Here is a 14,639-nt window from a genome sequence, read left to right as displayed (position 1 = left end):
TATATATATATATATATTGTATAGTTCGGTTTTATTACCAGGCATTCGCAAGTCTGACATTGGTATATCCAACGTTCTCCGCTTCTGAAGACTAGGTGATGGAGCTCTTGATGTCTACAGGACGCGGCGGGATTACATTGAGGACAACACTTGTCCCTGTGGCTTCCCGGTGCGCTGCAGTCACATACGGGATCCTTGCAAGTGATCACGCCATCTTGGCATGTGCATCTCCTGCAAGGATTTCCGGACGGTGCCAACGTGTCACCGTTGGTAACTTCCCGATCTTCGAACCAGCAATCTAAAATTATAATATAGTAGTGTAACAATTTTTTGTATTTTTTCGTACAATTCTCCATACAATTCTCGAGCAGTTTTACTCTAAGAGACGAATGTCTTGATTGTAGACGCGACGAGTGAACTCACTGAGTCTGCATTCTTTTCCGGACTCTTCCAGGTCCTTCGCCGGTGGGCATACGCACTCATAGCCGCCCTCGGTGTTGACGCATTTTGCGGTAGGGTGACACGTGTGCCTCCTCTCGATCGTTAGATCGTTGCACTCGTCGATATCGACGCACTGCGTACCCTGAGTGCTCTCATGCAGGGCGCTCCTGTAGCCAGGCTTGCATCGGCAGTAATACCAGCCGGGCATATTGAAACACGTGGACGATTGATGACATCGATGTAGATCGCTGGCACACTCGTCTAGGTCGAGTTCACAACTGTTGCCGATGTAACCGCGTCGGCAGGAGCACCTTCCAGGTGTCACGCATTCGCCACCATTCTGGCAAGTCTGATTGCACACAGCTGCAAAGGAAAAATACAGTTTTACTTTATATTCAGACTTTTTTTTACTTGAAAAAATGAAGCTACTGCGATTATCTTCTATCCCATACTTTTCATCAAATTTAAATTAAGATTTGATTTTTAATGCAACTTAATGCAATTTTATTATCGTTAGTTTAAAAATAATTTTTTTATGCGATTAACTCTCTTTGAGAACAAAAGAGTCGATTAATCAGTGTCTTACGGATAAGAATAGATCTTTTCATTTTTTCACTAGTTTGTCATAATTTCTGCGATACAATGTTGGAGAAAAATTAACATTTTTCACTTTAGTAAATCTACTTTTACCATTTCATTTGTTGATGGCATGAAAATATTCCGTTGTAATCGTTTGTGTACACACTCGCTCGAAGAATGAACGTTTCAATAAAGAAGATGTGTTCGAATTTCTTCCTACTTTCAACAATTTGATAGAATGTTCACTCAGACGTTTTATAAATTGTTTCATAAATTGCTCGTAATTATGTATAAATTCGTTCATAAAATGTTAAATATTTAATTAGATTAGAATAGATTAATTCAAATTAATATAAATTTCAGTAATAAAAATTATTATCTTTGCGTTTTATTACACAATAATTTGTTTCTTTGCTTAATAAAATTATTAAAATGAACCCAAGAAAAGTCTCAGAATAATATTATGAGTTGTCGCTTCGAATATATTGAGAAATTACTCATTAAAGTATGCTCTATCGATACATAAAGGCGATATACTGTACGTTTGCATGTGAAACCATCGCCGGTATAGCCGTCCTTGCAGATGCAGTAGTAGCTACCGTTAGTGTTCACACATGTGGCGTGTTCGTCACACAAGTGCTGACCAGTCGCGCACTCATCTAGCTCGGCACAGTTGAACTTGTCCATTCTATAGTAACCCGGAAGACACTCGCACGTGTAAGAGCCGATCACGTTGACGCACTTCGTGTTCGCGTTGCAGTAGTGACCATTCGATCCACCTTGCTGCTTGCATTCGTCCACGTCTGAGTGACCGAGACGAAAAGAAAACGTCATTGATCATATAATCAATGAAGTCATACGAATGCTCGTATTTAACTTATCACATTAAAAAAAAAAAAATTCGTTTAAGTGAAATGAAATTTCTAAATAAAATAAGACGTTAAAGAAGATAAGACGAATTTTTATTTAATATTATAGCAAAAATAGTTTTCTTATACAAGAATTATAATTTTATAAAATTTATATAAAACAAATTATAATTATATTTAATATTTGATGTAAAATAATGATGCTGAGGAATATTCAATATATACCATGTTTTATAAAATATAAAAAATTTATATAACAAATTTTAAGTAGCGACAAAAAATGTAACGATTCGTCTTAAAAAAAAGCACTAAACTTTATTTATTAATTTAATTAACAAAAATAGATGAAGTAAATTACATATTATTAAAAATAAGCAAAATAGAATTTTTAAACATTAATTTCCAATTAAATAAACCAGATAAAAGCTCAATGCAATAATTTTAGTGACGAATTAAATTCGCGCATGCTTTTTATGCGAGAATAAAACCCCAGACACAATGTGAAGGAATAGCGATAACGATCAAAATAACACGATTTTAAGCTATCAGAAATCGGATACATCGGATTACACAGTTTCTGATAAGCTGAAATTGTGTAATTTCTATCGTTATCGCTATTCCCTCGCATTGTGTCTGGAGCTTAAGTCCGATAAGTCCGGCGGATATACTTCACGCACGATTAATTATACAAGTTAGATAAGGGTTAGGTACCGTGACAGTTAAGACCATCCCCCTGGAAACCGATATCGCAATGGCAGGCATAGGTCGTCTGGAGATTCAGGCAGGACGCGTTAGTATGACACTTGTGGCCCTTCGCGCAGTAGTCCACCCCTGATTAAGTTGGGTTAGCCATGCAAATACGGAGGTTAGACGATTAGCGATTTAGTGGTTTAGACAGAAAATTGTCGCTTGATTTGACATTGGTATAACCCTCCCATACGTAATGGACATTGTAGTAAATTAATTAGATAACAGAGAGTAGCAAACTCTCATGAATTAAGGTTACCTTATTCTATTTAAACTAATATAAATATTTCTCTTAATATAACTGTTAGTTTATGATGAGCATGATATGATATATGCGTATTTATTTATAAGACCAGCAGAAAGGAAGAAGACTTGAAAGTCGCCAGAAAAGAAATTCCATGCATGAGAGGGTTAGAGCTGTTAATGACACGCAAGTTATGCGAATTGCGCTTTCTTTACTGTTCGCTCAAAGCTTTGTTGCTTTTTCATGCTTGCCCCATTCTTTCAATCCCGATATTGTAACGTGCGTTATTCAAAATTTCAAAATCCGCTAAATTTTAATGTCTGAAAATGAAAAATTTTGTAATGTTCCTTTATTTTTACAACGAAAGTTTGTGTCTTATAAAAAAGATACTCTGTTGACGAAACTATCAATTGGCTGTTTACAACCAACCTGTATAAAACTTCGAATATCTTGTTATTTTGAAAATATGAATTTTAAATCGTTAATATATTACCGCGTATAGCTTTCCAAACATGAAAACGTACCTGGGCAAAACTTGCAACATTCCTCTGCCACGCTGAGTTGCTCACTGGGTGGACACGGCAGTGGTGGGCATTTGGTGTCAGTGTCGATTCTCGTGCAGGTGAAGCTACCGTCGTAGCAGTTGCACTCGACGCACTGCTTCGGCGAGACCCTCTCGCCATGATCGTAAATTACGCCATGCAAGTAACATTGTCCTGTGAAGGCGAATATGAATGGCGAGATAAGTAACGTGAGGCACGAGACGGAAGCGGACGACTGAACGCGAAACACGCTACGTCAGCTAATCGATCAGTTGCGTGCGGGAAAGTAAGGGAGTAGATTCGCGTAAAAGCGACACTGTATTAGAATAATCGAAAGAGTTATTCTCTCCAAGGTGCCAAGAATTTATGCCACGTAAGCATTTTATTCCAAAAGCAAGAAATGTATGGAATATGAATGATAAGCTGTGCGTTGAGCAAAAGACGAATCCTAGATGTTATGGATCCTAGAGTCTTGCCAAAGCTTTAAAATTAATGATTTAGAAATCAATGGTTTAATAGAAGCTTCTTTTTGTTAGAAATTACCACAAATTGTAGAGTGTTAAGGAAATACATTTGTGAACTGTGATATGAAGGGATGAGAAAAATGAAAGTATAATATTTCACTTACTGAGACAAATTGGGCAACATTGTCCCTCAGGAATGATGGGATTCTTGCAAGTGACCGGAGGGCAAAACGTAGGTTTACATTCGACCTCGCCGTGAAGACAGGAACAATGTTGACAACCCTTTGACCACGATTCGCCGTCATCGTGGATGGTACCATTCACCCTGCAGGACTTTTGGCACTCGCACTCCTCTACCTTACTTATCCTGCCCTCTGCAGCGGCTAGCTGAAAGGAAGGATGTCCATGAATAATTTGTCTCATTTATATTTTATTGATAAAAGGCAGCAATGTGTTTACTACAAGAATAATTTTTAAAAAGTTGACGATTACTGAAGAACAGTCTGTAAGTAAGCATTATAAACATAAACTATAAAGAAACATTCCGCATAATTATACCATAAAATTATAGCAATACATATACCTATGTAACTTACATTTAATTTATATTGATCAAATCTCATAGCTTCGATATAAGAGTCTGTGTAAACGTACATAATTACTCACCCTACGAGTCAATTCATTGAGATTGTGCATTAGTTGTTCCACAGTATTCTGTAATATTGAAAATTGACCGCAAGTGGGACAAGATGAGTCGAGCTGAGGACACTGGGAAAGATAACCGTGAGGTCCTGCTATTAACTTGACGTCCTGTAAAGCACCCTGTAGTGCGAAAATGATACAGAAAGCTTAGTTAGAGGTGCGAAACCATCGTGTGTGAATATTAAGAGAAATATGTTTCAATTAAATCAAACAAAAATTTATGTTTTTACTGATAAAAATTAAATTAGCAGATATAAATTCTAATTTTTTTCTAGTATTCAAATTTTATGATTAAGTGGTATTGACTTTAAATAGAAAAGAAATAGAAAACAATACGGGAAGACTTATGCTGCAGTAAAACGTGCGGCTTCACCTTGAAGAGAAAGTGCCTGACGTTCCTCTGTCCTACCCAGAGCTGCAGCTGCGGTAGGGTGAAATTGGTGTCGGGTGGACCAGGTCTCAGCAGTCGCCTGTACAAAGGGTGACAGTCGACTAGCAGCTCGACCTGCGAGCCGCTTATGCTCAGGGCGACCCTGTGCCAGGCGCCATCGGCTAATCGGAAAGGAAACGCCTCGACGTGTACGGTTCCGTCGCGGCGTGATACATAATGAAGTCGAAGCTCGTCCTTGCGTCCGCTGCTCTGCAGCTCCAAATACCTAACGCACATTGCATTCTATTTATTGTCGATTCAATTAGACTTACATGATTATTCAGAATTTAATCTAAAACTGTCATCAAATGTAATGTATGATATATATTAAATGTTATTATTTTAACTAGAGTAAAAAGAACTATAAACTTAAGTATTATAGTTACGTCTTTTAATACTATTTGATATATATTGTGAACTCTCTTTCTGGTTTATTATTTTATTATTAATATCATAATAATTACAATAATAATTCTGAAATTTTACTAAGAGTATTATTCTAATTTACGTTATAATCTGAATTTACGTATCAAGACATTTAAATTAGCTGCCGCCACTAATGAACTGTACAGGCAACGCGTAATTAGATTTTGAGAAATTTATTGGCCTTTAAGAAGCTTATTGAGTTCTATATTAGTCATAGTTGCGGCACGTTAATATATGCCGTGCAATATATACGAGCGTAAGTCTATCCAATTTGTGTCAGCTAGGCGAAAACAGGTAGATTGTATTATCGAAGTATTGACGAAGGATGCAGTATTGAACTGAGTGCTCCTTCACTCTTGCTCGACAATTGACATACTAACTTCTTTTACAGCCGATGCATACAAAGTTATAAAGCTAAGAAGCAATTTTTAATAAAGCGACGAGACGAGAAACAAAATGCATATGTACAATTGTTGCCTGACAATCTCACCACAGCGATATTATTCAACAGTAAAAGCATTTTATTGTCGAGTAGGTAATAATTCTTTATCCTAGTTATATGTACCGAGTAATGTAGACGTCATTATTTCAAATATAAACGACAGCGGAATTATTGTGCTGTATGCATTAGGATATGATGTCATCAAATCGTAAAATGTAGAATATTCCACAGTTATTCGTGATAGAGATATGTCGTATTTCACTTGTAATTTCCAATAGTCTATAAAAGTATTTTGATCATCTCATATTTCACGTATAAATATGTACTTATATTTCGTGATATATTTTATTAAATAATATGCCCGAAAGATTTCTCTCCTCCACGCGGTTTATATCACTCTTAGCGTTTGAAATAGGTCACAACTCGTAGTTTGCTTCAAGTCCGAAATTCCCAAACGGCATTGCAAAGTGTTGCGGAGTGAATGGGAAGAAATTTTTCAGTATTTTGTACCTATTGTTCCCGTGTGCAAAGGCGACAATCGTCCCAGAATTGGCCTCCTCTTGACGCAGCGCGGCTGCTATAGTGAATTCCGGAACCCGCCGGAGTAGCGCGGCCGCCCGTTCGAAGTTCTCCTCGTTCAGTCGGAGCTCCCTCTCCTCGCCTGGAAGTAGTAAAACACAATGATCAGTGCGGCAAGACGGCTGACTGTGCTCCGCAAATCTTAACTGTATATTTTATAAAGCACTTTTCTCGTAGGAATCCGTATATGTAGCATATTCAATTCTTTCTAGTATTTTCAAGTTCCATCCTGTGCCTTAAATTAAACATATTCAAGCGAGAATATAAAGGTGTTCTGTATAGCTTTTACATCATTAGATGTATTATATATATGAAGATTTTTGGATGTTGAATGCATTCTATAGGACGGCATGTCGCATGTCGTGCTTGAAATCGATGCGAAGCTGATTTGAATTTTTAACCTGGCTGCTTTCAGGTAAGGTTGAACCTTCCGGAAAGCGGTCTGCCCCGAATTTAGAGCACGGCGAGCGATCATTATTTACGAGGCAATATTATGGCAGAGGATATGCTTCTCAGTCGCATAGTGAGAGGGGCGATATTGAAAAATAATGAAGAATTAACTAAGAATATATGTGTTCTTGGAAAATTTTTTTAACCGGAGTTGCAGTAGTTCTATTCACTTTGAAATTTATTGACAGAGAGTGTGTGCATGTTCATGTAATATAATTCAATGCTAAGAATCAATTATATAATATCGCTCTTTAGCAAATATCTTCTTGGACAGAAATATATAAAATACTGTCTATATACCAATATATTTTTTTCACTTAATACTTTTCTTATTATTTTTCACTTAATTTGAAATTTAAATGTTCACCAAAGTATTGTGTATAAGTATTGATAATATATATTTATTTAATTATTCAGTCTCAATTTATTTGGTATATATTTTTTTCACAGTATCGAGAAAATTTTACTAAAATTTTTTGTTATGCCACTTATTTTCCTCAGCGTCAATAAGTAACGGAGTAAATAGCAAGAGAATTCCATCCATGAAGTAATGAAATAACAACACTTTCAATATTACGTAAAATGTCATGTATTAAAACGGAACAATCGTTTACTGGTTGCAGTAATGCAAGAACTGAACTATCGACTCGACGATGGAGATTAGAGTACAGCGATGTAGGCCACCCCGAATTTTTGGAGAGTAGTTGGTCGCAGATTCTCTGCGCAACCGTTACGTAATCGTATTGACGCGAAAATTTTATTGTTTGTAACTTCCGGATCTAAATTCCAGTTCACGAAAACACATTTAACAAAATAAACAGATAGATTTAACAAAATGAATGATTCCGATGGCGGAATCACAAGTGGACAGTAAGCAAAATATTCTATGAATATATAATCGTTCTTTTAATATCGTTTTATACAATTTTATACAATTCACATGAGTTAATAATAGTAGAAAGCTATAATGTATAATTATACTATTTATTATAAACAAGATTAAGACCAATGTAATATAATTATATAATTAAATATAATGTATTTATTATATAATTATATGATAAATGAGAATATTATAAACTTATTTTATTCATCATAATTGTCATAAATAATTTGCGTTTTAAAAACATCTCAGAATGCAATTTACATGTTAAATATCGAAAGGTTTAGAAAAATGAAATTTATGTTTAATAGATATGTAATAGAAATAGCCTATCTAACAGACGTTACAAGAGTGTTCTATTTCTTCTCGCGGATACAAATTATAACGTATAATTGTAACGTATAATTCTATTATTACCGAAACACGTGATGTGCAAATCAATCATAGATATACTTTGTATTGCATATTCAATTAACACGTCGCGTCCGAATGGTTGCTGCTTGTCCGAGTAGCTATCCATTAGACAGATTAATACGGCCATTTGGCAAATTACATCGCAACTAAGCCACTGCAATCGACAATCCTACTCTTCGTCTATCGTGGTTTCAATATCATTATTATTAAGCGAATCGTGTAATGTGTCACGTACAAACGAGAAATCCCGCAGCTGCGCACATATAATCATAGGATGAATGTAATAGAAAATATCTTTCGGAATTGGGATTTTAAATTTACTAACTTCATCTTTTTTTTTTTTTCAATTAAATTGCATCTGCGGGTACAATTAAACCTAATAATTGAACTTTAAATCTCAATGTCGTTTATCAAATAAATCAGATAAAACAGATTTAAATTATAATTTTTAAAATAATTTCTTTTCAAAGACTCTTGCCTTTATTTCGTAGATGAAGATTCAACGGTCTATTTCCGATTTTAACGCGGCGAAATGCTTGTTGGTTTTTTTTTCTTTTTTACGAAAAAGGATCCTGTCCAAATAAGGGACACCTCATTACACGACTGCCGCATGTAAAATGCAGCGCAGTGCCGCTGGCTGGCTTCTCGCGACGCAAAGTGCGCTTCGAATTTCAGATACAGCGCCGGTGTGCATAGAGTAACCGGACACCCGACCGATAATAAAACGTCGGTACCTTTCTGCGCGTGGGTCTCGCCACCTACGACGACGGGCCGAAGGGCCGCCGATCCGCGGCTACGACGTCGTCGAGCAATTACGTACGCGCACGCTTAATTATAATGTAATACCACCGGTCTAGGCGACCGAAGGAGAAAGGTAGGCCGACCAGCGAGAAAACACCCCTACCAAGCGCTGCTCGCTCGTCTCGAAGAAAATCGTTCCGCGCGAATTGGCACGCACGAGCCAACCCTTGCACTCGAACTGACACGGGCAGAAACCATAATTTGACCGTAAAATTTTGTTTTCGCTACGCGAAGACTGGCTGTAGTTTCGAGCAGCGGAAAAATGATCGTTTCCTGTGGGGTAGTCAGGGTTATTTACCCTTTATATATTTGTGCGTTATGGGAATAAGCAAAGCATTCGAAATGCTTACGTAGAACAAAGTTAACAAATTTCCCTTTTTCAATTTCAATAAAACTCGATAAATTAAAAAAATGAAGTAGATAATCTTGATGCTTCTATATTTCTATTCTGCTATTTAAGCTGAGCTACCACAATTAGAAAACATTTATTTTCTCCTTTGCATTAAAAGTAATAATAAATTAATAGTAAAAAAAATGTTCGATCTTTAATTTCATTATTCGCATAATGAAATTTTTATATAATATTATTATCATTAATATAATATCATTCTTTTATAAGTCAGGGCAACCTATAAAAGTTACAATCGATAATAGATATTGTCTAAACGTGACAACGCAAAATTCGCGTGTCTCGATTTCATCAATTTATAATAGCATCGTAAAATATTTATATAACGATTAAATCTCTCCCGTACTCTATTTTTCTCTTTCTTTTTTTTCTCTCTCATCTTCTACGTTTTAATTCCACCTCGAAAATTAGATAAGTATCAAAGAGAAATATTTATTGCTGCGAAACTTTATTTTGTTTGGGATACCACAAAGAACAATTAATAAAAAGCTCTGCAAGCTTGATGATAAATAAGATATGAGGATTCGTGTCAGAATCTCGTGGTTACTTCAATCGAATTGCCGAAATCATCAAACGTGCACTATCCCTTATCCAAGCAGCACAAAAGAGGGTCGGTAGATCCTATTTTCTAAGTTCAGAGAAAACTCCGACACGTGTCGCTGTATATCATTTTGGTCCTTTGTCCTGCAGCAAATACTTGTTAAGATCCAACCGTTCATACGATATAAATCTAATCCTAAAGAAATTTCTTTTCCCTGTGTATCCATCCAGAATGATCGAAATGGGGTGAGAAGCTTATTGCATGCGACAGCGAAAGATAATATGGATATACAGGAAATAGAGCGAATATTTCTTCGTTGCTGTCAGTTTTGTTTTTAGTGGATAAAATCAGAATTTTTTTCAGGAACTTGATCTAGTTTGCAATAGATTTTTAATTATGAATCTTAGAATTAAATTATTAATATTGCAATTTTGAGTTCAATTTTATAAACTTTTATTGAACCATTGAGAGTGTTATTATATATTAGTATAATCGCTTTTCAAGCTCATTTAAAGTACAAGATAATTCAAATAATTTTGTTTTTATCTTTGACAGGATGCTTTTATTTTTATTAGAACATCAATCTTATCTTATTTATTAACTAAAAAGTTAAATTATTATTCTCAAATTGCGGTACAAATAAGTCTTTTATCGATTGTCAGCTTTTGAATCAGATAATAAGACTTCGGGGGAATTAAAGCAAACATTTGCGACGTAGGGACGCAGAGAAAAGAAACTGTATTACGATTACATCTGGTAATCCTCTAATTTGTGGGGGAGAGGGGGAGGAGGAGGAAGGGACAAAAAATTGTGCGTGCAAGAGCGAACGAAAAGAGAGCGGTTGGAGAGCAGGAGTAGGAGCGTCAAGGACTCGCAGACGATATGAAGAACAAAAAAGGACTCCCCCTTACATTCTCAATGTTGCGAACCACGAAGAGTCTGCCTAACTTCCACGAAAGCACCCTGTGAGGGTGTAGCTCGAAGAAGGGCGTCGGTGTAATTGAAATTTCTTTCGGGGAAACCCTACTCCCGCGGCACTTCAACCCCCCCCCCCTGCTTCCAGGCCCGTTTTCCGCGGCCGTTGCACTGCCGCCCACACACCCACGTGGCTTGGACACCATTCGCCGCCGAAGGGCGTGGGGATGCCCCGATATAATTGGATACACCATGTTACGGGGTTGAATAGACGACGTGTTCGTCGATGTGAAGGGTCGTCTATTTAACAGGAACATCGTTTAACTCCTTCAAACGCGATCAATTTCACAAAGCACTGTATGTACATTCTGCGTTACATGAAAAAAATAAATGTAAAATTAAATATTAAAAAAACGTAACAATAATTAATAATTATTATTTACTACGTTATACATTAGCCGCGTATTATTTTCAAGTAGAATGAATTTATTGGCTGTCGAAAATGCTGTGAAATTGGCAACTTCCTGAAATTCGAGGAAAGAATCGATACTCGTTATAGGGGAATACCCTCTTGGCGTCTGCGAGCAGAGACGACGCGTAGGCGGTGCTATCAAACTGACCTTTCGTAATATCGATTAATCGCACATTGCATAACCAGCGTTGTGTAATGAGAGGCACATGCATCCATCAAGAGGCAATGCTGCTTGTCGCTCACCATTTTTCAAGGAACTAATTTTGGAACAAGATTCTTCATTGACTTGTAAATTAATCCTAAATCTTGCAATCCGTTATACTACTACATGGTAAAACACACTTTGTATGCGTTAAAATTGCGTTAAAATCGGTCTCCGTTATAATTTCTGTGTTGAATTTTAACATATCCAAGTGTTAATTTGTATTATTTAAATATTTTGTATCAGATTGATATACATTTTTTGATTTTTACTAAAATAACATAATTTATGCAAGTGAACAAATAACATAAAAACAATGTATTTTTTAAATTCTAAGATAATTGAACAAAATGTATTAATTTGATATATTATAAATGTTAATTTTATTGATGAAATATGTTTCCACAATTTGCTTTAAATTATGTCAATGTTATATTTTTGTATTAATTTTTTACGTGTTATTTTTATGTGATTTCAAAATATATTTATTTAATTAACAAAAATTTAAATGGACCATTTAGGACACATAAAATGTCTTAAATTTAATACAAATTTTCTAACTATATACATGGCATTAAATATAAAAAATACATAAAATTTATCTAGAAAATACATATATAGAAATATATTCAACATTTTTCAAGTTATTATAAATGCGTAAACTTTTTTAAATAATGTTATAGTATAAAATATAATATTATTACAATATAAAATCAGACACGGAAATATCTTCAATAAGAATTTATATTTCAAGATAATTTGTTTCGCGCGTTTTGTATCATCTTTCATATTCTCAATTTAATTTCTGAGATGAATTTCGTGGCAAAGTTTCGTGGAATATAATAGAGATAAGTCTCGTGGATTATAACTCAAAGAATGCAATCATCGTCTTCATAAGACATAATAATTGCAATGTGTGCTATATAAGGACTGAGAGGAGAATCGCTCGTGTAAAGAAAGCCCTGGTGATATGCAAATTAAGGGAGTATTCAGGTTAAGAGAGCATTACCGAAGTGGCAGCTTCGTGTATGAGTTAAGATTTATCGTGTAATATATATATAGTATATTGTAGCTTTGAAGGAGTGTGCTTTAATCAATTTTTGACTATTTCGACTATATTCTCCAAATACTAACATCTTAAGTCTCAAATCATCTCATCAAATTTCTAAAATTGTATCTCTTCTAACTTCTAATAAAACTTCCTGTTGAGAAATTAAATTGTTTGCTGGAAATTGAATTAGAATCCGTAGAAGAAAAACAAGCGATGATTGATTCTTTTCTGCAAAATATCGTTCCTCAAAATAAAAATCATTGTTTTGCAATGTCCAAGAATTTTTTGATCAATCATCTATTGTATATCAATGATAATGTATGTGCGCAATCTTTTTTTTTAAGGATTATTTTCAGAGGACCATTTAAAAAAAAAAGTAAAATTTTTCTGGCTGCATAATGTTTATTTAGTTTGCATAAAATAGAAAATATAATTTTATGTTTTTGATTATAAGTCAGTGAGCCGCAAATTACTGGTCTACGCAATGATTTTTCTTTTAAGATTTCGTGGATTGAACCGAAAATAATAAAGTTGACTTACCCTGAAGATAATAGGCTGGTCTCAATCTAACCAGACCTGGCACCTGCGTAACGCCCTGTCGAGTAGTATTATGAAGCTGCAGGGCTGCTAATAGATCTATACCTCCTCCAGGATCGCTTCCTGTCCTTGTTTTCGCGCCGAGAACTACGGTAGTTCCTTCTGTGACCGAAGATATCCCCATCTCTTCTTCTTTCGTCGTTCCAGACACTGAAACAATTAATTTAAAACATTTGTTTATTGTTCATACAACAGTCATTTGACTATTGTTTATAATATTGAGAAAGTCACTGTAAATTTAATTGAGAGAGTATTGGTAATACAATGGATAGTCAAAGTGAAGATATAACAATACATGAATGGCTGAAAAGTTTACAAATACAAACATTGAACAATGAAATCGTAACCATTAATTTCTTTATATTTTCTCACTTATTCATGTTACGGCTACGCAAAAAAAACTTCAATGGCAACCAGTTATGATGAAGGTGACGTTGAAGACGATAATTTCTTTCCACAACTTCCGCGTTCTGTATTGGCCGACAAAATTGTTTCTAATGAGCAATTTATCTTCATGCAAATAAAAAAATTTTTAATTTGTCTTGTTCATTGATTAATTATTGCGCTCTAATTTTCTTCTTTCCGCGATTATTCGATTTCGTTTCCGATTACATTCGTTAGCAAGAGAAGATCTCTCAATAAAATTAATCTCTTGAAGAAATTACAACCAATCTTTTACCAATCAAATCAAGAAGCTAAGGATAAGGGAAAAGAAGAAGAAATAGAAAAAGAAAATGATCATAGATGACATAGACTTCTCGAAACACTCGTATTGATCGACTCTTCACAGTCGACGCTCGTTATCGGCGTTTCCGTGCTTTTCCCCGTTCCATGAAGCCTTCAACCCCTTCCGCGAAACTGTCCGCCCCATAAACAGTCTGTTTTATCTATCGCATCTCTCTCTCTCTCTCTCTCTCTCTCTCTCTCTCTCCTCTCTCTCTCTCTCTCTTTCTCCCCCTCCCTCCCTCCCTTCCTCTCTTTCTCTATATAGTGAAATCCATTCTGCCTTTGTCGCGTCGACTTCACGTTGATAATGATTGAAGTCCTGTAGAAAAAAGTTTGCTGGTCTGTCCGCTTTGGGCGAACAATCCCTCGATCGGACTGGCTACTTTCGCAATGAGCGACAACCCTTGACGTTTGGTTTACGTGAAACACACGCTCGCCACGAAAACCTGGTTTTTCCTTTCGACAAGGTGATTGGTGGAGAGAGAACGCTAATGGACAGGATAGGTAAAACTAATACGAATTTGATATATTTATAACAAAATATCCTATATCAATGAGAATTGGAAAAAGTTCTTTTATCTAATATTTTATCTTTTTAAATTTTTTTAAATGATATCTAAATACATATCTTTTATTTTTCTACACAATTTTCCGTTAGTTTAAAAAAATTTATTTTCTCAAAATTCTTTTCATAAAAGATTCAAAGAATATAT

The 14,639-nt window shown here is 35.3% G+C and overlaps 1 protein-coding gene across 1 annotated transcript in view; it reads right to left on the bottom strand.

Moving 5' to 3' along the window:
- Nucleotides 1-14,639, bottom strand: part of LOC108752480 (protein kinase C-binding protein NELL1-like) — a 71,991-nt gene that overhangs the window by 9,068 nt on the left and 48,284 nt on the right. The window contains exons 2-11 of the mRNA XM_018493317.1: nucleotides 13,144-13,350; nucleotides 6,397-6,547; nucleotides 4,962-5,244; nucleotides 4,553-4,708; nucleotides 4,051-4,273; nucleotides 3,405-3,596; nucleotides 2,601-2,720; nucleotides 1,563-1,823; nucleotides 424-804; nucleotides 39-298 (exon numbers count right to left, since the gene is read on the bottom strand). Coding sequence (XP_018348819.1) covers nucleotides 39-298; nucleotides 424-804; nucleotides 1,563-1,823; nucleotides 2,601-2,720; nucleotides 3,405-3,596; nucleotides 4,051-4,273; nucleotides 4,553-4,708; nucleotides 4,962-5,244; nucleotides 6,397-6,547; nucleotides 13,144-13,324 — 2,208 coding nt within the window. The 5' untranslated portion in view covers nucleotides 13,325-13,350. The remainder of the gene's footprint in view (nucleotides 1-38; nucleotides 299-423; nucleotides 805-1,562; nucleotides 1,824-2,600; nucleotides 2,721-3,404; nucleotides 3,597-4,050; nucleotides 4,274-4,552; nucleotides 4,709-4,961; nucleotides 5,245-6,396; nucleotides 6,548-13,143; nucleotides 13,351-14,639) is intronic.

Source organism: Trachymyrmex septentrionalis, unplaced genomic scaffold (genome assembly GCF_001594115.1).
Source record: "Trachymyrmex septentrionalis isolate Tsep2-gDNA-1 unplaced genomic scaffold, Tsep1.0 scaffold60, whole genome shotgun sequence".
Classification (NCBI taxonomy): Eukaryota; Metazoa; Arthropoda; class Insecta; order Hymenoptera; family Formicidae; genus Trachymyrmex; species Trachymyrmex septentrionalis.
This window is presented reverse-complemented; position numbering and strand designations above follow the sequence as displayed.